We start from the raw sequence: 22,359 nt of genomic DNA, 5'->3' as shown, positions 1-22,359 counted from the left end.
AGGCTAGGGCTCAAACCCGTGTCCCCTGCATTGGCAGGCGGATTCTTAACCACTGCGCCACTAGGGAAGCCCAGGAACTTTTAATAACAGTTCTAAAGTCTAGGTGTGTGTATCCCTGTTACAGAGGTAGCAGTGAGTCTCAAAGATCCAGGTCTGACTCACAGTGGGCCCCCACTCACTATGGAGTATTAAGCAAGTCCCTGGTTGTCTGGGGGCCTCAGTTATTCATCTGGGCCATGGGGATTGGGAGGTATGTCAATTAGCTATTGCTTTGTAATAAACCAACCCCAAAATTAGTGATTTAAACAACCATTTATTATTCTGAGTCTGTTGGTTGGCTAGGTTCACTCATGTATCTGCATTCAAGTGGCTCTGCTCATCTTGGCTGGGCTCTCACCTGTGTAAGGGCCTGAGCAGGGACAACTGGCTGAGGTTCTACTCCACATGGCCTCATCCTCAGGAAGGCTAGCTTGGACTTCTTCTTATGGCAGTGGCAGGGTTCCAGGAGAGAGAAAGAAAACAATTCTCTTGCAGCTTAGGCTCAGAACTAACACAACATCCTGTGCACTGCATTCTGATCGTTAAAGCAAGTCAAAGTTCAGCCCAGATTTACAGGGGGTGGGGAAATAGCTCCCTTCTGAAGGGAGGAGCTGTTTGCAAAGAGCGGAGACATAGAAAGCTGTGGTACTGGAATCGTTTGCCATAGGAGACAAACTCTCCCCTCCCTCTGGGGAGAGTGTAAGAGTAGGGGGCCTCTGAGGTGGTTGGGGAGCTCAGTCAGCTGAGGTCAAAGACCTGTCAGTGCTTTGAAATTATAAAATGCCCCACAGGTCGTGCTTCTGAGTGTGGTATCCTATGTCACTTGTGGAACTGTGAGTTCCTTGGAGCCAGGCTGTGCCCTGCTCCTGCCCTCCCCTTCTGTATTGAGGAAAGGCTCACAGAAGTGAAAGAAAACAAAGCAGGGCAGTTACTGAGAACAGGGGCACACTCCCTCTTCTCACCCCCAGAACAAAGACAGGGTTCAAACCCTCTGGAATCTGACAAGCTTCCTCCCCTTCTGCAAGCTCTACCCCTCATCCCTTCTGCCCTGCCCCCACCTCCAACTGAACTTGGCAAGGTATTTACCTGTCTTCCCACTTGACAGCTGAGGATACATAAGGATGACTTGCTCAAGGTCACCAGCTAGTGGGGGAGAACCCTGATACTGCTCAGGAAACCCACCAGGGCCTGCTTGAGCACTGCACATACAAGTAACTCTAGTTTACACACACCACCTGAGGGCAGGCAAGTGCTGTTTTGTCTCAGGGAATGGTGTGGTGTTGAATTACAGATGCTTTTCTGGTAACACAGGTGGAGGCCTGGAAACCCCAGCCCCACTGGATCCCCACATCCGCCTGCTCTTCCATTCCATGGTCTCTGCCTCCAGCTTTCCTCTCCCCGTCCTCCTCCACATTGCCTTTCCAAAACATTTGTGTCACATCTCTGTTTAAAATAATGAGTCAATGTTTATTGAGCTCTTACAATGGACCAGGTGCTGTTCTAACCTCATTTAATCAGCTGAATTGACTCTTTTGAATTAACTTCCCTTGAATTAACTCATTTAATCTTCACAATTCTATGAAGCAGTCACTATGATTATCTCCTATTTTGCAGATAAGGAAACTGAGGCACAAGAGGTTAAAGTGATTTACTGAAGGTTACACAGTAAGTGGCAAAGTTAGGATTTGAACTCAGGGAGTCTGGTTCCTGAGCTTGGGCTTCTCAGGTCAGAAAACCCCTCTCTGTAGGTCTTTAATAATAACAACAACAATAATATACTGATTAACATGCATGGATTGCTTTCTATAGGCTAGTCTCAGTTCTGGCTGCATTTCATGTGTTAGCTCATTTGGTTCTGACAATAGTACTAGAGAATTGGCCCGGGGGCGGGGGTACTATTATCCTCATTTTACAGGTAAGGAAACTGGGGCACAGTCACACAACAAGGTTGGGTTACCAGACACTCCAGCTCCAGAGGTAAACTTTAAACCATTGTGCTATCTGGCTTTCCCAAGGGCTATTCAGCCTAAGGGCCCAGCCTCCAAGGCTTTTTGGATTCATGCCACATGATCTCTGCATTTCCACCAAAGCATGTCTTTTGTTTCTTGGTCTATGCATGTTTTTTCCTTCTCAACCAGACCTTGAGCTCCATAAGGCCTGATTGAAGACCTGGTACCTCCTTCAGTTTCCCCAGCTCACAGCAAGGATCTCACAGACTCCTCCTAACAATCTTGCGAGGTAGGCATTCATCCTTTTACAGGAAAAGGCACGGATTCAAAGAGGTAAAGACAGAACTGGATGGACAGCAGTGTTTCAGCAGACAGAGTTTTCCAGCCACAGAGCCCTTTCCCACATCCCATCCCACAAAGCCTCACTTCCAGGGGCAGTAATGGTAGTACTGCTTGATGGTTAAGAGCAATGGTTTAGGATCGGACCTGAGTTTGAATCCCCACTCAGCCACCTCTGTGACCCACAGAAGTTATTTAACCCCTCTTGTCCTCAGTTACCTCATCTGTAAATGAGGATAATAAAAATGCTTTCCTCATAGGTCTGTTGGGAGGACAAATGAAATAAAGCACATAAAGTCCTGTGAGAAAGGCCTAGATGGGAGAAATATTATGTGTATATATTATCCACCCACCCCACTAATGAAGAGTGTCAGGTCCCCAGACAGAAGCAGTTCTTTCTGTTTCCTGAGTGTGAAATCCAGGAGGGCCCAGGACTGGAAATGAGTGACCCTGGGAAGGTCAGTCTGTGGGAGGTGGCTGAGCAAAAGGACAAGTGACGGGTATTCTGGCCATGAAGAGTCCAGGGAGGGAGACACCGGGTCCCACGGTGGGGGAGGAGAGGGGGCAGCAGGTGGGCTCCCTGAGAGGAACATCCTGTGCCCATCTCTGCCTGGCACCCCAAAGCCCCACGCAGGGGAGAGGTGGGTGCCCTGTGATGCACCACCCAACCCAAGGTCCTCCAAGGAAGATGCTGCTAAACTGTTTGCGGGGATTAAACAGGTCCGGGAGCTCAGCCTATCGCTGCTCTCCGTCCTATTACCCGCAGGGGCTCCGGCTGGACTGCATCTTCCGGGAGTTGTGGTTCTCGGGTGCGCAGGGCAGAGGTCGGGCCGGACAGGGGCGCCGAACCGCTGCTACGCTCGAGCTTCCGAGGGCGCCCAAGGGAATCGGGTGCTCCTTCCGCTCCGCCTGGTCCAGTGCGTGAGGACTTGCGGAGCAGTCCTAGCCGAGCTGCCGCGCTTGACCTTGTCGGTTGCGCTTTACCGGCCTCTGGCCGGCTGCCAGGCAACAGCGCACCGCCCCGCGTGTCTGCGGCTGCGGCACCGCCCCTCCCTCCCTCCAGCGCAGGCGGGCGCTGGATCCCAGGTCGATCCAGGCCAGGTTTTGCGGCGAAGTCCGCGCGTGCTGATTCCTCTTCGGTTTCCCTCGGCAGCTGTCGGCGGCGGGATACCATGGTGCTGGATGAACTGTGGGACGCGCTCTCCGGCCCCTCCGGGGCTACCCTAGCTTGCTGCTTGGTGGCGGCGGCCTTGGCCCTGCGCTGGTCCAGTCACCGGACGGCGCGGGGCGCGGCGGCCCGGGCACGACAGAAGCAGCAAGCGGCCCTGGAGACCATGGACAAGGCGGCGCAGCGCTTCCGTCTCCAGGTGATGGCCGGGGTTGGAATCGGGGTCAGGGGGAGGGCCTGGGGTGGCGGCAGCACTTTCAGCCGCCCGGCCGCGCGGAGGGGCGAGCGGCGGGCAGCGGGCAGCGCAGGTGTGTGGGCAGCGCAGGTTCGTAACTCCCCGAAACTCCTCTCGCCGTAATGCATTCCGTACTGTTTCTGAGCCAGATGGGGCCTAGGGGAGGAAGGGAAACGAAAGGAACTGGGCAGGCTGTCGAAGGCTGTCTCGCACTGGGTCAAAGAGGAGCTTTGCTCTGGTGCCAGAGAATCTCAAGATCACTATTAGGACTCTAAAACGCAGTGTGAGAACCAATAGGATGCTCGGGTTGAGGATTTTGGAATCATAAAGTCATGGCCAAGGGCATCTGGAGAGCTTACAGTTCAAACTCATTGATATGTGCTTGAGGATGCTAAGAGGGAGCTGGAGAGGGACTTGCCCAAGTCCACAGGGAGTTACTGGCGGAGCTGGACCCCTGCCACCTAGGCTGTCGAGTCTGATGGGTTATAAGCCCTTTGCATGAATAGGTTTAGGTGGGTGATCTGTCAACAAGATTTTCTCCTCTGGATCAGCTCAGTGTGTGTATGGGGGCGAGGGAGAGGCCTAGAAGGGGAGGCTTTCTTTCCCTCCAGGTGTGTGACACACTGGACTCAGTTCCAAGTCAAAATGCTGAACTCAGGTCTTATGTGCTGAGGGAGGGAAGACTTGCCCCGAGTGTTTGATAGGATTTGGATCTGACAGGTGGGAAGGCATTCCGGATAATGGGACAGCACGAGACAGGAGCTGGAACTAGAACCCAGATGCCTGGTGGGACCATCCAGCCTCATTCCGCTGGAGAGGAGCAGGGGAGAAATATTAGGAAGAGAGACCCTGGCCTTGAATGCCACGCCCTGGGTATGGCCTTGATGGCCGTGAGGTTTTAGCTGAATGTAATGGTATGGATTTACTCCACACCATTCCTGGACCAGGAAATGTCATATTTGTTTATTTCTTGAAATAAAAATGTATCTGGTTCCAGCCTTCACTCATCAAGCTGGCTGAAAAGTACACAATCAGTCGGTTTTTAGGTATTCCATCCAAACTGGTCACTTTCCCTCCTTGGGCACAGGTTTATCACTGTCTGATCCTCCTTCTCTGGCTGACCTCCTTGGTGCCCTGCTCAGGGATCCTTGCAGTGATGCCAGGCTCAGCCTGGAGACCCTCGGCTGCTCCCGAGGCTCCAGGTCCTGTGCAGCTGGCTAGCTGAGTTCTGCCAGCACCGAGGGCTGTGTGGAGGCAGCTGTAAGAATCTGTCCACAGTTTGTGCCTACAGGACTCCCGTCCTGGTTGCAAGGAACCCACCAGCTGGTAGGGGTGTGGGGTGGTAGAAGGGTGGGTCTTCCCTCACTTCAACTCCAAGCATCAGCATCTACACAGTTTCCTGCTGGAGCAACAGCCTTTCATTATTTTTAAGAACTGACTCTTCAAGGGTAGAAACGTTGGCCCTAAAATACCCAAAGCTGTTGAAACAGCCTCCATGGGGCAGAGCCTGGCCTCAGAACACCAAAACTTGGCTCTTGCAGATGGGAAAGCAGGGAAATCACCTTTTGGTTTTCCAGTGACTGGGAGAAGAGAGGGAGAACTATCTTAGGAGCTTCAATGTGTTGAGCAATCAGCAAAGAGGTGAGGTCTTCGTGATAATAGCTTTGGGAATGGGTAGGAGGTGGGCAGTTTAGCTGAGCTCATCCAGGGCCTTGGGAAGGGGCCCAGGGTTAGTAGGGCCCTGGAAGAATACAGCAGCTTATAGTACAGCTCCTGCCTGATAGACAGCAGGAAAGCTAGTTGGGACCCAGATACTTCCTGTGTCCCGAGGCATTGCTGGAGGAGGAGGAGTACTAAGCACCTCCTGAACATCGCAAGATGGTTCATCTTTCTCTGGACTCTAGAGCAACTTTAGAAGGAGGCGTATTTCTTGTATTCTCTGTTGACCGCGTGAAGCTTAACCTGTAACATGCCCATTTGTTGCATTTGTTTCCACCTTGCCCCCTGAATGAGTTTCAATATCCTTTCTGGACTGAAGAGAGAGACCACCATTGACAGAATATTATGGCTGGGAGAGCCATCCCAGAACACCTGCTTATCCCTCTGTGCCTCCGCACCTGTAGTTTTATCCTGAATGCCCTTCCCACACATCCCTTACAAGCCCTTTTGTCAAAATTCCACTGGATTACAAATGCCACTTCCTTCAGCTGGATCTGACCTGTAGTTCCATCTCCTGGCGTCTCCAAGACCAACCTGAAGCTGATTTTAAAACAAAACAATTCAATGAATAACGCGAAGAACAGTATGGTTTTTGTTTCGATCAGTATCAGTGGCCTATATGATCAAATGGAAGAGATATCTTGAAATAGGACAAAAGCGATAAAAAAAAACCCCATAAGTGAAAATAAAAAAGACTTGGAGGACAATCTAGGATACCTGAAATTAGGACAGTAGGTGGTTCAGAAGGAGAAAAACAGATGGAGGAGGGGCAGTGATTCAATGATAGCTATAGTATCTTTTGCTTGAAAAAGTAGGCATACAGATGGCCACATGCTTGGTGAGACGTTATTTGTACACTTCCCTGCATTCTCCATACTAATTTTTTTAAAATTAATTTATTTATTTTTGGCTGCATTGGGTCTTCCTTGCTGTGCGCGGGCTTTCTCTAGTTGCGGCGAGCGGGGGCTACTCTTTGTTGCGGTGTGCGGGCTTCTCACTGCGGTGGCTTCTCTTGCTGTGGAGCACAGGCTCTAGGCGCGCGGGCTTCAGTAGTTGCGGCATGTGGGCTCAGTAGTTGTGGCGCATGGGCTTCACTGCTCTGTGGCATGTGGGATCTTCCCAGACCAGGGCTTGAACCTGTGTCCCCTGCATTGGCAGGCGGATTCTCAACCACTGTGCCACCAGGGCAGCCCCACATTGTGGGTTTTTCACAGACATTTTTTTTTTTTCCTGTGAGGTTTCATCAGAAACTGTTAACTATGGGTTCCTTTTCAGAAGAGGGACTGGGCAGAGTGGCCCTAGAGGTGGGGGGAAATGTTCACTTTTCATTCTGTATACCTTTAAAAAAGTACGTCACTAGGGGTTGTCTCGTGTGTTGGTAGGGAGATCATAGATCCATTTTTCTTTTTTTCCTTCCCTGTAGCTGCTTGTATTATTTAAAAAAAAAAAAAATCCCAAGTGAGTGTTGAATCCGTTTAACAAATTCAGGGAAGAGGTGGAGTGTTCCTGATATGGAGGCCAGGCTTCAAAGGCTGTGTGGTGGGTGTGTGTGGTGGGCGTTCAGCTCTGGGCGTGTGGTGGGTGTGAGGGGGCCATGTTGCACTGAGGGGGTTCAGGGGAGTCTGACAGGACCACGGCCTGGAAGCATCTCCTGGAGCTCGTGGTGTGAAGGGGACTTTAAGGGGAGAGGCAAGGTGGGCTGAGACTGCACTGTCTGGCCTGGCCACAAAGCTTGGGTGGGGCAGCCAGTTGGGTGGCCCCTGTCTGACCCAGGAGAGAAAGGATGTGCACTGGCAAGGGTCTTGGTAGAGGGGACAGAGAGGTGGCCATTTGCCAGAGCTACTTAGGGGGCTTGGTGACTGGATGTGGGTGGGAGGGAGAGGGGGGGAGTGGAAGATGGAGGGCAGCGTCCTTCCCTGAGGGAAGAGGAGCCAGTGGAGAGGGATGGGGAGGCACCGAGCTCAGGGGAACGACACAGGGACAGAGGGAGAAAAGGGAGTAGCCCAGCGAGTAGGTCTGAGCTCAGTTGGGTCAGTCGAAGGACGATGATCTGGAGGCTGTGAGATAGGCAGAGGGCCTGGAGTGGAAGCCATGAGAAGGAGTGACTTCTCCCAGCATCAGAGAGGGAAGAAGAGGTGCCAGAGGAACCTCCAGGAGCCTCTGTCTCTCCCCGCGTCTGGCTCCTTCTCATGCTTCAGATCACATCTGAAATGTCACCGCCACCTACCCAGCCCATCTGAGTCATTCCTCTGTTCTTTCTGTCACAGGCTCCGTTTATCCTTTCTCACACTTGCCATGATCTGTCCATTCTTTGTTAACTTATTTTCTTTCTTTAAAAAAATATTTTTTTTCTTTTATTCTTCTTCAAATTCTTTTCCCAATTAACTTGTTTGTTTTCTTGAAGGTAAGCTAAGCTCTGAAAGCAGAGACTTGTCTGTCTTGGTTATCTCTAAGCTCTAAGCTCTGAAAGCAGAGACTTGTCTGTCTTGGTTATCTCTCTAATTTATCTCTAAATTCACAGCCCTAGCTAGTCCTCAGCACATAGTAGATGCTCAGAACATGTGTGTTGACTGAATGAGCGGATGACAGAAGGAGCGGAGAGGTGGGAGGGAGCCCCGGGGAGCGGGGTATGTCTGTGCCCAGAGGAAACTGAAGCGAGCCCTCTGAATGCCTCCATGAGACTTGGAGCAGAATGAACAGAGTCAGGTGTTTGCTGTATTCGGCAACAAGGAAGTCCCTGGTGACTTTGGCAGGAGCAGAGGAGGGTAGAGATGAGATGTGGTACCTGCAACTCAGATGTCGTCCTAGCCCTATTTACTAATTAGCCCAATACCCTCGAGGGGGAAGCCAGGATGTTTGCAGGCAGGGGCTGACCCCAGAGGCTCTGGGGGCCTTCGAGGCCTGGCAGTAGGTGTCTGATCAAACATCCCTTCTCCTTCAGAGAGCTCTTCCCTGACCACCCTCTACCTGTGTGCCGCCCACTCACTGCATCCATTTTATTTTCTTTATTTCTTGCTATCTAAAATTCTTATTTACTTATGAATTATCTGCTCATCCCCAACTCTGCACCTTGTGTAAGCTCCCCCAAAGACTGGATGTGACTTTTTTGTTCACTGCTGTATCCCCTTGCCTAGCATGGTGCCTGGTATGGAATAGGTGCCTAATGAATATCTATGGACTGAACACAAAAACCCTCTCATTTGGATGTGGCTCCAGCTCCAGCCCTAACCACCCAGGACAGGGTTTTCTTATTTCTGCCCTCCCCTGACAAGGTGTTGAGTAGTTAGGTGCAGGTGGACAGCCAGTGGTCAGCCCATGCTGAATGGGCAGAGAACTATAGTTTATCTGTAAGTCCTAGGCAAGGCACTTCCCCTTGCTGAGCCTCAGTTTCTTCAGCTGTGCAATGGGAATGGTAGTAAGATTTCATCCAGACATGGAGCACATTGGCATGGTGCCTGGCACACAGTAGATAGTCATTGGTGGTCCCTGTTAGTAATGGTCTAATGATCAGCCTGGGCATGGCCTCTCCCTGGACCCCCCTCAGGTTAGCTTCTTGAAGAGATAGATCTGTATTTTCTACAGGTGGCAAGGGCCTGCCCAGGCTGGACCACATTTGTGGTGTCAGAGCTGTGGGTGGGCACATCTGTCATGGGTTGGCAGGTGACAGCACGTGCTTGGTAGGTGCGGGGATTTGGGGGCATGGGCCACTGGTGTCTGCTGCAGGCACATGGAGCCTGCGGGGAGTAGGGGACTGATCCGAGGTGTCTCCCCAGAACCCTGACCTGGACTCAGAGGCACTGCTGGCCCTGCCTCTGCCTCAACTGGTACAGAAGCTACACAGTGGGGAGCTGTCTCGGGAGGCCGTGCTCTTCACCTACTTGGGAAAGGTAAAGCCTGGGAGTGACCCTGCTCCTTCCTCCACTTTCTCTGCAAGGCTGGGGGGAAAACCTGGCCTGGACTTTGTCCCACTGAGGGCCGTGGTGGGATCACAGTGCCAGGGAGGTACTCTGTGTGTGTGTGTGTGTGTGTGTGTGTGTATGTGTGTGTGAGTGTGAGAGAGAGAGAGAAGAAAGAGAGTGGCTCTGTGTGTGTATTTGGGGAGGGGGGGAGGGGCAGGGGGGGTGGATACTGAGCATGTTGTCTTAGCTAGAAACCTGGCTTTTAGCCCAGACTTCCCTCTCCCTTCCGCCCCCACCCCATCAGTCACCAAGTCTGGTCTGGTCCCTTCCTATAGCTGTCTCTAGTCCATCCCCTTGTCTCCCCCTCTTCAGCCACCCTGGTCCTCCACCACCATCTCCCTCTGGGAGCAAGCGCCAGCCTCCTGGCCAGGTGCCCCCTCAGCTCTTCAGCGTCCTCTCTGGCCAAGGCCTTCTGTAACTTGGGGCATCAGCAGCTCAGCTGCTGGCAGTTCCCTGGCACCCAGCGCCTGCACTGGCTCGTGTGGGGTTCCTTTTACCTGCGAGGCTCTTCTCCTTCTTGCCCCGCTCAGTGCAACAGGCTCCCCCGGAAGAGTTTTCAGGGCTCAGAGAGGAGTCTCTGGAGTCCTCCAGGAAGCCTCCCAGGACCCTCCTCCCCTCCCAGCCTGAGTTAGGGTTTCCTCTTCAGTGTTCACTTTCTTTTTTTTTTTTTTTAACATCTTTATTGGAGTATAATTGCTTTACAATGGTGTGTTAGTTTCTGATTTATAACAAAGTGAATCAGTCATACATAAACATATGTTCCCATATGTCTTCCCTCTTGCGTCTCCCTCCCTCCCACCCTCCCTAAGTGTTCACTTTCTAACAGCACAGTTTCTCATCACATTGTAGGGCTTGCCTTGTCTTTCTCTTTCCCAAGGCAAATGTGGGCTTTTGGTGGACAGTCTTATTTGTCTTTGCACCTTATTGCTGAACGCTATGTCTTTTATATAGTAAGTGCTCAAGAAATGTGTTTGAAACAAAATGAAAGAAGGAAATGTGCTTTGTGAGTGTGACTTGTCTATATATGCCATAGCACTTTTTTAAAACATCTTTATTGGAGTATAATTGCTTTACAATGTTGTGTTGGTTTCTGCTGTATAACAAAGTGAATCAGTAATGTATACATATATCCCCATATCTCCTCCCTCTTGCGTCTCACTCCCACTCTCCCTATCCCACCCCTCTAGGTGGTCACAAAGCACCGAGCTGATCTCCCTGTGAGATGCAGCTGCTTCCCACTAGCTATCTATTTTACATTTGGTAGTGTATAGATGTCCACGCCACTCTCTCACTTTGTCCCAGCTTACCCTTCCCCCACCAGGTCCTCAAGTCCATTCTCAACTGCATCTTTGTTCCTGTCCTGCCCCTAGGTTCTTCAGAACCATTTTCTTTTTTAAGATTCTATATATATGTGTTAGCATATGCTATTTGTTTTTCTTTTTCTGACTTACTTCTATGAGTGTGACTTGTATCTGATATGATTTCTTGGAAGAGAGCATGTGGTAGTGAGTGGGACCCCTAAGCAGGTGGACATGAGTGCCAGGGGGACTGACGGGTGGGTATGAGAGTGGTGTGAGTGACTGCAGCTGAGAGTGGGGCAGAGAGGGACTGTAGAGAAAGGACTGGACACCCCTGGGCCGGGTGCACTGAGAGGACACACAGTCTCAACAGCCGGGGTTGTTTCTAATGAATCCATGTCCCTGAAGAAGCTCCTGCCCCCCTTAATCATCCACAGAGAGCATTCTGGCTACAGATAGGCCTCCTCTCTTTCTGCCCTGGGGCAGGAGACAGATTTCCTGTACCTGAGTGTGGCAACAGGGCCACACCCATGTTCCTGTCAGTTGCTATCAGTCAGCCACGCGTCCATGAGAGTTGATTATCAGCTTCAAGGGTTCCTGGGGGAGGGGAGGCTTCACCTGGGCCCGCCTGGGGCAGAGGAGTTGGGAGGCTCCCTGTGCTGCTGGGAGGCTGTAGCCTGGGTCTAGCCCTGCCCTGCACTGACTCCCAGTGTGACCTGACACGGGGATCTGCCAGCCTCACTGGGCAGAGGGTGTGGCTTGGAGGAGGACAGGGGTTGGGGTGGCCAAGGGTCAACCTCCTCCCAGCTCGGCCTCTGGGGGGCATCTGAGGTCAGTATCTTGCCCCTTTGAGTGCCCTGGTTGTGCCCTGGCCCTGGGAGTACTCTCACTCTCTGTCCGTTTTGGAGTTGAAGGCCAGAGACAGCCAGGATGAGGCTGGAGCCACGTGTCCCTAGTGAGGCGAGTGCTGGGCCTAGGTTATCCTCTGTGCCCCTGGGTCATGTTTCTGGTTACCCTTTCCCTGGGTGGTAAGGGAATTTTAACACAACTGAAACAAAAAAAGAGAAGCCAGCTTCACTTTGTTCTTGTATCCATTTCTCTCTCCCCAAGGCCTGGGAAGTGAACAAAGGGACTAACTGTGTGACTACCTACCTGGCAGACTGTGAGACTCAGCTGTGCCAGGTCCCAAGGCAGGGCCTGCTCTACGGCGTCCCAGTGAGCCTCAAGGAGTGCTTCAGCTACAAGGTGTGCCCTGACCCAGTCCCTGCCAGCCAGCTCTGTGTCCTGGGTCACCCTGGGCCCTCAGAGGAAGTACCAGGTCCAAAGGCCTTGAGAGGGCACCATGGGTACGCCCTGCCTTGGCCTGTGGGGTGGTGGTGGGAACAGACCCTGTGCTGCCAAGGCGCCCCTGGCTCATCAGCCACGTCCCTCTTGCCCATCCCTCCTTCTAGGGCCAGGACTCGACATTGGGCTTGAGCCTGAACGAGGGGGCGCCAGCAGAGTGTGACAGCGTGGTGGTGCAGGTGCTGAAGCGGCAGGGGGCCTTGCCCTTCGTGTACACCAATGTCCCCCAGTCCATGTTCAGGTTGTGTCTCAGGTGCGGGGTGGGGGCAGGGGCACCGGTGCCAGCGTGACATGGGCTGACCCCTTTCTGTTTCCTCCAGCTATGACTGTTGTAACCCCCTCTTTGGCCAGACCGTGAACCCATGGAAGTCTTCCAAGAGCCCAGGTGGCTCCTCAGGGGGTGAGGGGGCCCTCATTGCGGCTGGGGGCTCCCTACTGGGCTTAGGCACCGACATCGGAGGAAGCATTCGCTTTCCCTCTGCATTCTGTGGCATCTGCGGCCTCAAACCCACAGGGAACCGCATCAGGTATGGTGTAGGTGGTCAGGGGAGGGAGCTTCTGAGTCTCTTGCTGTGTGACCTTGGCCTAGCTTCCCACCTCTCTGGGCTCCAGGCAGGGATTCCCTGACTGGGGTTTTGCTGGGAGGTAGTGTCACAGCACCACAGTCCTTGGTTCCTAGTTTCCAAAGTGGTGAGAGAGTTGGGAGCTGCTGTATGGATGTGGGGTTGGGCAGAGGATGGCTATTTCCCATTGCCAACATCTTGTGTTTCTTATCCAGCAAGAGTGGCCTGAAGGGCTGTGTCTATGGACAGGTAGCAGGTGAGGTCTGTGGTTCCCTCTATGCCCTGGAGGAGGGGGGTCTGCCTGATCCGCCTCTGCCCCTGCCTCTCCTTGGGGCAGTGTTGGGCCCCCAGGCCACTCTAGATCTGAGTTCCTACGCCTTGTCCCTGTGCACACTACTGGGCCACGGCCCAGTCCATGCTTGGACCTGGCCCCAGAGCTCCTTGGGGCTGGGTGATCTCTCTTTCCTCCCCTCCCTGCCCCACAGTACAGCTCTCGGTCGGCCCCATGGCCCGGGACGTGGAGAGCCTGGCGCTGTGCCTGCGAGCGCTGCTGTGTGAGGACATGTTCCACCTGGACCCCTCCGTGCCCCCCCTGCCCTTCAGGGAGGAGGTGAGCCGGGGTGGGGGTGGGCATGGGGTGGATTCAGATCTCACTGGTGCTCCTGAGCCCAGAGAGCACTCCCCGCATTGCAGCAGGACTTGGAGGCCCTGTCTCCTGAAAACCACCCCGGCAGGGCCGGGGGTGGGGTGGGGTGAGGGGGGGGGGCAGTGTGTGTGTCTGAGGCCAGCAGCAGCGCCTCTTCAGACAGCCACTAGATGGCGCCCTTGCCTGCATTTGGAAACCTTGAGGCTTTCAAATTGGTGGGCTGGGAGCCAGAGCTGAGGAAAGGCCCACCTTCCGGCCCAGCCTGGGGGCTGTCACTGCGGAACAGGAGTGTCCTCGAGGCTAAGAACAGCTTGAGAGAGCACTCCTGTACCTTATCTGTGTTTGATCCTCAGTAATTAGGAGCCTTTCCTATAGTATTCATGTCCCTATCCCCAGCCTCCAGAGGGATGCTTGGCGTGTAGGCTGAGTGAGTTAAGGACGGTTAAAAGCGGAGCTGTCTCCCTCCCAGAGAAAGCTGGGATCTGTGGGCAGTGTCAGATGCTGGCTCCCCAAAATATCATCAAAACAGCCTGTTGATCAGATAAGGCTGAGTTTAATGCTTTCTGTGGTGAGGGGGAGTGCTGCCTCCACAGAGCCTTAGCAGTGTGGGGGAGGGGTGCGAAGTTAGGATGTTGAAGTTGGTTTCAGGTGGATATTTCAGTGTGGGGCATTGGTTAGGATTGGGTACAGATCATGATGTAATAGGTTAGGACTGGTGGATAGAGCAAGGTGAGGATTCTGAGGAGAGGGGTTCAAGGAGTCTTAGAGGATAAGCCGTCATTTGGTGCTTCTATTGAAGAATTGGCGGGTCTTTTAAGAATGACTGATAAAGTTATCTGTACTTTATGTACAACACATTCAGGAGTAGTGAAGTTAGATCGATGTGGGCAGTGGAATAGTAAAGCCATGTTAATGTAGACAGTAAGCTGTCTGTGTGATGTAAGCGCCGTCTCTCAGCGGTCTGGCATTTCTCCCTACAGACCTCTTGCCCTCACCCAGCCCAGGTTGCCTTGGAAGGGCTGAAGGCACTGGGGCAGGCAGGAGATCGGGGCTGGGGATGGGGTGAGCTACCCCTCCTCAGCAGAGGAGATGTTCTAAGTGAAACCAGTCCTTCAAGAGCCCCTTCCTGAGAGGAGGGGAGGAGGGGAGGCTCCTGTCCTGAGGTCTGGAACAATCTCTTACGGGAGCCAGGACTAGCATTCTGGAAACAGGCTGTGGAGAGCCTCGGCTCAGGACGCGGGATACCTGGCTTCCTGACCTAGTCTTGTAGCTCTGCCCTGACAAGTGGCCTTGGCTGAGTCCCAGCTCCACTCTGGGCCTATCTCCCTATCTAGACCTGAAGCTTCAGTTTCCTCGTAGGACCAGTGGGAATCCTCATTCTTGCTCTGCCCACCTGCAAAGTCATTGTGAAGGTGTTTTGTGAAGGGGTCATATGCAGAAGGGGCTGGCCTCACTGGCAGTCAGTTTTCGGGGGATCTAGGGTGTAGCCTCAAAGCTGAGTCTGGGGCTGAGTAGCTGTTCTGAGCTCTGGGAGCCCTGCTTGGGGCCACCCTTTCCTGACCTGACTCTGACTCCTGTGTGTTGCCCCCAGGTCTACACAAGCTCTCAGCCCCTGCGTGTGGGGTATTATGAGACTGACAACTATACCATGCCCACCCCGGCCATGACACGGGCCCTGCTGGAGACCAAGAAGAGACTCGAAGCTGCTGGCCACACGGTATGGAGGTGGGAGCCCACAAGTCCTGGCATCGCCCCTCTTTCAGGGAAGCCTTCCTGGTACCCATGGCTGCCACCCATCCCTGGCATCCTTCCACCCTGATTGTTTTGTGGTTGGGGATGGGAATTCGGTCCCTGGGGGACCAGGAAAGAGGGGCTGATCAGAAGTATTGGGGTACATGATTGATGGTGAGCTCACCCCTGTGCTGGGGATGTGTGAGCTGTGAGCTGCATTGGGAGGGCCTCGTCGACCGCAGACAGGGGTGCACAGCTGTCCAGAGGTTCCTGGGGCCCTGAGATGGCAGGTTGGGGGATGTTCATCTGAGACAGGCTTATGTGTGGCTCCAGACTTCTCTCCTGATGTGCATCTTACAGGGAGTTATCACGGGCCAACAAGGCCACCGTTGTGGCTCCAGTGAGGGTAGCGTGAAGGCAGGGTTGGTCCAGTCCATGCTCGGGGCTGCCTGGGTAGCATGGGGGTGGTGGGACCCAAGGGTTTCTAGGTCTGGGAGTCTTACACTACTCAGTCCCTGCAGCTGGTTCCCTTCCTGCCAAGCAACATACCCCATGCTGTGGAGACCCTGTCGATGGGTGGGCTGTTCAGTGACGGTGGCAAGAGCTTCCTACAGAACTTGTGAGTGATGTTGGTTTTGGAGGTCTGTGGTGGGATCAGGACATGGGGAGACCCAGGAAGAGCAGCTGGGTGCTGTAACCCCGGGGACAGGCCAGGCTGGGGGAAGATGGAGGACAGGCCTCAGCTGAATGTGAAGAAGGTCTGAGCATTCTGGTTAGGGACCTTGCCACCCCTCTGACTGCAGGCTGAGCCTGGCACTACCTTGCCAGGGAGTCTTTGGAAAGGTGCCAGCGCAGGGGGAGGCTGGATTGAGCATCCATGGCCTCATCCTGAGCTGAGCTGGCTGGGAGGTAGGAGGTAAGCAGGGAGTTGCCTATCTATTTGGGAAAGATTGAGAGACAAGGGTAGGGTCAAATAGGAGGGCAGGGGTGTAGACGTCATTCTGTGACTCCGGGCTCTTCTCACTTGAGCCACGTCTTTCTCTTTTGAGTAGGACCTCAGTTTTCTTGTCTGTAAAGTCAGTAGGTTGGACCAGACCCGCTTTAAGGGACTCATGTTTAGAGAAGCTGGTTCCACTTGGGTGTTTTCAGTCCTTAAAGGTTGACACGGGCAGAGGACAGGCCTGTGAAGGTGCCTCCTGGGGACATGCCCAGACTGACTGGACTTCCCCCAGTAGCTAAGTATGGTTCAGGCTTTAGCGGAAGGGGCTACCCCTCACTCTGGCCCTGGGAATGAGGCTCCAGGATCAGCCGCCTGAGACCTTTCCCTGAGATCTAGAGCAGAGACAGCCTCAGAGACAAGGATCACGGTGCCCACTCAAGACTGCGCCACTCGTGCCTCCAGGCCAATATCCGCCTCCACGGGGGGAATGCCCTCAGTATCACGCCCTGGCCAGGGAGATGCTGCCTCTAGTTCTTACTGCTTTAAGCTGAGTTTACCAGGGAGGTAGACAGGGAGTCCTGCCTTGGGGAGCTCCATGGGTGTGGGTGGAGCCCAGGCATCGCAAAGGGTCTGCAGACACAAGCCACATGTTGGAAAGGAGAGGCTGAGATGAAGGGGCTGGAGAGCGTGGCTGCCAGAGTCTGGTGAGGAGGGAGGTAGGCAGAGTCACTGAGTAGAGACCGGGGGATGCAGTAGGTGGGGGTGAGCCAGGAGGGATGCCTGGGGTGGATGTGTCTGGACTGGACCCTTTGTCTCCCAGCAAAGGTGATTTCGTGGACCCCTGCTTGGGAGACCTGATCTCAACTCTGAGGATGCCCAGCTGGCTTAAAGGACTGCTGGCTTTCATGCTAAGGCCTCTGGTGAGGGCACAAGGAATAGAAGGGGTGGGCTGGGCCGGGCGGGAGCCTCTGGGGCTCTTCCCCCCTCCCCTTAGCCTCCTCTTCTTCTCAGCCCTCACCTAGTCTCTTCTCCTCCCCCCATGCCCTTTGATCTTCAGCTAACATGCATGCTGAAAGGGGTGCTGACCCGGGACATGGGGGAAGGGACAGAGGGAGGAAGCACAGGCAGCTTGGCCTGAAGATTATTGCCACACCTGGCCCAAAGCTGAGTCACTGACTGTGTCTGTCCTTCTGCAGCTCCCAAGGTTGTCAACCTTTCTCAACAGCATCAAGTCTCGGTAAGAATGTTTCCCATGCCCAGATGCTTGCCCCCTTTTCCCCTGACCTGGGTCCAAGTGCTTTCCAACAGGAAAAGATGAGAGAAGTAGCTTCTGAGGCTGGAAAGGGCCCAGGCAGGGTGGCAACCTCTGTGGCTTTCGAGGAGGATCTTGAAGATGTCTTAGCAAGGTCCAGGAAAGCCTGGAGAGCAAGGACCTGGGAGAGCACAGAATGGGAGGGGGTGGAGAGGAGAAGATTGCCCTGGCTGGGCACGGGTGGAAAGGCCCAGGAAGGAGCTGGCGGGAGGCAGGAGCGGGGGATGCTGGGAACCCATGAGGGTGCTACTCTTAGAGATCAGACTGCACCGCGCCCTCTCTTGCCTGCCCCTCAGTTGCTCATGCCGGAAAAGCTGGGAATAAGTTGTCCCATTCTCAGGCCCTGGCATCTTGTGGACTTCCTCCTTCTGTTACCACCAGGCATTTAGGACCTTGGGTGGCTCTGGCCTCTCCTGTGTCCTGAGGGTAGCAAGGAGTCAGGCCTAGGTCCCTCCTGGGGACTCAGTGGGACATGAACTTAGGGATTAGAACTTCTGCCCTGCACTACTTCCCTCTCAGAGTGCTCTGGCATTGAGAAGGGTCCAAGGAGGAATGAGATCTGGGAGGTGTTGAGAGTAGGGGTCTGATGTTGCTAATCCCCATGGCTGGGATCATCCTGGTCAGTGACCTCACTCCCTCTGTCCAGGTCAGCTGGAAAGCTCTGGGAACTGCACCACGAGATTGAGGTGAGGTCAGAGCCTCTCGACTAGAGTAGGGCGGGTGGGGGGTGGAGTTGGACAGGCCACCTGCGTTGGGGTCTCTCGGCCACTGGTCCCACTGATCCCCTGGAGTGGCCCATCGTTCTCCCTTCCACTCCCTGGATCGGGCCGCTTGGGGACTGCTGTCAGACCCTCACTTGCCCAGAGACCCGTCCTAGGGGCCTGGGTCAGCCTGGGGCTCCTGTCCTGGATACCTCTTTTGCCACTCTGATGCTGCCTGTAGCCAGCACTCCATGGCCCTGCCCTGGTAGGAAGAGTGGTGTCTGTGGTTCTGTGGAGCAGGTGATGCCCCCTGAGAGCAGCCCTGTCTGAATACCCCCGAGGTCCTCCATCCCACTGTGGTTCAGTTCACATCCGGGGCAGGTGCAGGGCTAGAGTCACCCCAGCCACAGTGCCTGCGTTGGAGAGTCCATGTAACGGGCTGGGTCCGAGTGCTTCACCTGGTGTACGGGTATCCTCCCCAGGTGTACCGTCGCTCTGTGATTGCCCAGTGGAGAGCAGTGGAGCTGGATGTGCTGCTCACCCCCATGCTGGGCCCTGCTCTAGACTTGAATGGCCCAGGCAAGGCCACAGGTGAGGCTTGCAGCCCCATCACAGCCCTGTCACCTGTCTCTTCTCTTCTATGAGTTCAGCCCTTTGCCTGGTGGGGCTGCTGGGAGGTAGAAGAAGAGGAACCCTGCGGGTGGGTTGCCCCCCTGGGGGAGGACTCCACCCTTGAGAGGCTCACAGTCTGGTTGGCTGGAGAGATGGGAGTCATGTGGGACCCTGTCCTCAGCACTGTTCAAGTTGGAGATCATGTTACAGAGTCTGTGGTTTTGGGAGCTGGTGTTTGAAGCCCAGGTGGGATTTAGATAAACCAGGAAGACAGCAACAACAGTCCAGGCGGGGGGAAGCTGCAGGGAAGAGGCACAGGGCAAGCTCGTCAGCGCACTCTCCAGCCCGCCCTGAATCTGGATTCCCGGGCTCTCATTCAAGTCTCAGCCCTAGGAGAGAACCTCTCCCTGTCTGTGGATGCAGGGTGCCATTTCACAGGGTGGAAGACTGGGGCTCAGAGAGGACAGTTGTCATGGAAGGTCACCCAACCTGCTCCAGCCACATGTGCTGTGTCTCAGGGGCCATCAGCTACACTGTGCTCTACAACTGCCTGGACTTCCCTGCGGGGGTAGTGCCTGTCACCACGGTGACCGCTGAGGACGAGGCCCAGTTGGAGCATTACAAGGGCTACTTTGGGGATATCTGGGACAAGGCGCTGCGGAAGGTAAGTCCCTTTTCCCCTGGACTCACACCTGCTCCCCTTCCTCTAGTGGAGGAGACAGTATAAACACGAGTATCCTTGTCTGTCTGTCTTGAGAGCTTGTTTGGAGGTTCTAGCAGGGGAGCGCAGCTGCTCGTATACCCTTGACGGAAGAACGGTCCTCCTCTATCGGGGAAGGTCGTCCTCTTTCACCGAGCGCGCAGCTTCGGGAGGGACGCACGTGGAGTGGTGAGGGAGGAAGGGGACACCCGCCTAGCCAGCCAGATCAGCCAAGTCAACCCTGGTGATCCATGGGGTGACAGGTGTCACAGCCAGATGGCCCTCACATCCTCTCGTCTGTCTTTCTTAATGCAAGACCCCTAAAGACTGCGGGCTGGCCCTGCCGTGCTGCCCTCCTCTCCAGCTGGGGTGCTTCCTGGGCCCAGGGTGGGGTCCTGCCTCGACGCCTCCCGTCCTGACGCCTGTGTCCCCTGCAGAACGTGAAGAAGAGCGTGGGCCTGCCTGTGGCTGTGCAGTGCGTGGCTCTGCCGTGGCAGGAAGAGCTGTGTCTGCGGTTCATGCGGGAGGTGGAGCGACTGATGACCCCCGAGAGGCAGCCATGCTGACTGCCGCCGCCTGGCCCTAGAGGACCTGAGACCCACTGGAGCCACGCCCAGCGTAGTCAGGGCACAGCTGCCACCCTGGAGGAAGTGTTCAGCCTGGGGCAGAGGCTTCCAAGTCCCTCCCCCTCGCCCCTGCAAGAAGCCCAAACCCGCTGAGTCTGGACCTCGCTCCCTCCCCTGTTCCCCTCCCTGCCCTGACACCCCCAACGTGGCAGCCCGTGGGCATGACATGGGCAAAGGCCCGCTAACAGTCAAGAATCGGTTCCTGGTCTGTCCTTTCTGGAAGTCATCGTTAGGGCACTGGGGGTTGGAGACCCGACCTTCTAGAACCTGACTCCAGCCACGTCAGTCTCCTGCTCCAAAACCTCCTCTGGTTCCTGTCACTCGCAGGATGGACACAAGCTTCTCAGGATGGGCGATGCGGCCCCAGCACTTCACACCCACCCCTCCCACCCCCCTTAGACTAAGCCCTACTTTGTTAGGCATTGTCTTTTCTCCTTGCGTCTGCTGGGAATGCCCTTTCTGCTCCCCTACCATTAAATCCTCTGAGGCCCAGCTCAGATCCCTCTTTCTCCTTCTGAGCCCTGGAGTAGGTGGGCTGTTTCCTCCCAGTCTGCGCTGTGTGGTGGGCATCCGCGGGTGGGTCACCACCCTTAGCACACTGGCTCTCCTTGACGGCAGGGATACTATTTCTATGTCTTTGTCCTCAGTGGCCAGCACAGGGCCGGGCACCGGGCAGCGGGGAGTCTGGGATGCTGCTGGGGAGAGGAACCCGCAGGACTGAGGAGGCGAGCACAAGACAAGGTGATCTAGCAGAGAGTGCTTGCAGGGCCAGCGCAGGACTGGAGTGTTCTGGGAAGGCTTCCTGAAGGAGGACTGTCTGTGTTGAGTATAGAAGGTCCCCAGGGCTGAGATAGGGGACGAGGACATCCCAGGGAGAAGGAACAGTACTACAGCCAGAATGGGCACAGGAGGAGCAGCAGAGATGTAGGTGGGGGTCAGATCAAGGTGGACTTGGAGGGCCAGTTCAGGAACTTGAATCCAGTCTCAAGGGCAATGGGGCGCTCTTGAAGGATCAGACAGGTGTGGCGAGGAGAGTAGGCTGGAGGGGCAGAGCCTGGAGAGGGTAACGAGGCTGCTCCATGATCCTAATGTGGGGAAGGGGGCCTGGGGCCTGAGCTAGGGCTGTGGCCCAGGTAGAGAGAGAGGTGATTTGGGACTTGACAGTTGCGGGGTGGAAGTGAGCTGTCTCAGCTCAGGCTCAGCTCTGCCCAGTTTGCCAGCTCACCTCTTACTGGACTGCTTTGCCTGGTGGGTGGAGGGTTAGCTCATCTGGATGACTGGGGGGCTTCTTGGGTCCACCAGCACAGCTGCCTCGCTCCTCCCTGGCTCCAGCCCTAACTCGCCCGCTTGCTGTCGGAGATGCTTCTGGCCTGAGCCCTCGGGCAGGGTGGGCCCCTGGCTCCCACCTGACCTCCTTCATGTTCTTTTCAGGGCAAGCTGCTTTCCCAAGGCTCCCTTCTCCACCGAGATTTTCCTGCTTCTCCAGTGGTGCTTTCCCCTCCAAGTCACGTGCCCGGTGGCACCTGTACTTTCTGCCAGTGACATCCCTGCCTCAGTGGGGCAAGTCTCAGGGCAGACATGAGGCCCTACCTTGGGGCTGACTAGAAGGCCCGACCCACATGGATGCCTAGATTGGGGTGACCAGGCAGCTGCTGCACTTTGCCCTGATTTCTCTTAACTGCTCCGTCACTTTGCCTCATATCCTTCCATAAAACCACGTGCCATCTGCCCCAGCTTCCTGCCCCATTTCTCTCTTTGGTTAATGATAGCCTCGTGCTTTCAGACACGAGGCTGCCGTGGGGGCCACCTCTCCTCCATTCCTTCCCTGATTTATTGATGTCACCCTTGGACCCCAGCAGGGCTGTGCCCAGCCCCGTGCTTAGTGGTGCGGAGTTCCGCCAAGCCTGGAACCCATCCCTGAGAGGCTCCTGGGCCTGTGTGTGTGGAGGATGCAAGCACGTTGGCTCTCTTGTGATCAGGGCTGGGGGGAAAGGGTAGACGATGGGGCCAAATGCTGCTGAGGGCGGCGGAGGTGGTCAGCGAGGAAGCGAGTACCCCCTGCGTTCCACCTCCACCTCTACACTGTGGTCCAAGCCACCTGCCTCTCACCTGGACACTAATAACCAAACTGGGCTCCCTGCTTCCTTCCTCACCTGTCCGCCAATCCATTCTCCATACAGCAGCCAGAGTGATCATTTAAAAGTGTATATCAGGGCTTCCCTGGTGGCGCAGTGGTTGAGAGTCCGCCTGCCGATGCAGGGGACACGGGTTCGTGCCCTGGTCCGGGAAGATCCCACATGCTGCAGAGCAGCTAGGCCCGTGAGCCATGGCCGCTGAGTCTGCGCGTCCAGAGCCTGTGCACCGCAACGGGAGAGGCCACAACAGTGAGAGGCCCGCGTACGGCAAAAAAAAAAAAAAAAAAAAAAAGTGTATATCAGATCAATCCACCTCTCTCCTAAAGACCTTGCAATGGCTTCC

At 55.0% G+C, this 22,359-nt stretch overlaps 1 protein-coding gene across 2 annotated transcripts; it reads left to right on the top strand.

Annotated features, from left to right (window-relative positions):
* The first annotated feature begins 1,843 nt into the window (after positions 1-1,843).
* Positions 1,844-20,373, top strand: LOC309828495 (fatty-acid amide hydrolase 1). 2 transcript variants are annotated; one of them, XR_014297314.1, is made up of 16 exons: positions 1,844-2,277; positions 3,481-3,694; positions 9,223-9,336; positions 11,817-11,951; positions 12,158-12,291; positions 12,371-12,577; positions 12,829-12,869; positions 13,099-13,223; positions 14,851-14,976; positions 15,512-15,609; positions 16,751-16,850; positions 17,127-17,167; positions 17,889-17,928; positions 18,426-18,534; positions 18,979-19,219; positions 19,693-19,831. XR_014297314.1 is itself a non-coding variant. In XM_082663834.1 (16 exons), exons 2-16 carry the CDS (start codon positions 3,500-3,502, stop codon positions 19,819-19,821), a joined length of 1,740 nt encoding a protein of 579 aa, XP_082519960.1. In that variant the 5' UTR covers positions 1,844-2,277; positions 3,481-3,499; the 3' UTR covers positions 19,822-20,373. The 2 variants fall into 2 exon arrangements, 1 of the variants encoding a protein (XP_082519960.1); XM_082663834.1 differs by having other exon boundaries at positions 19,074-19,219; positions 19,693-20,373.
* The last annotated feature ends 1,986 nt before the right edge of the window (positions 20,374-22,359 follow it).

Source organism: Grampus griseus, assembly GCF_964374135.1.
Source record: "Grampus griseus genome assembly, chromosome: 1".
NCBI classification, from domain to species: Eukaryota; Metazoa; Chordata; class Mammalia; order Artiodactyla; family Delphinidae; genus Grampus; species Grampus griseus.
The sequence above is the reverse complement of the archived record's forward strand: the minus strand, read 5'-3'. Positions and strand labels throughout refer to the sequence as shown.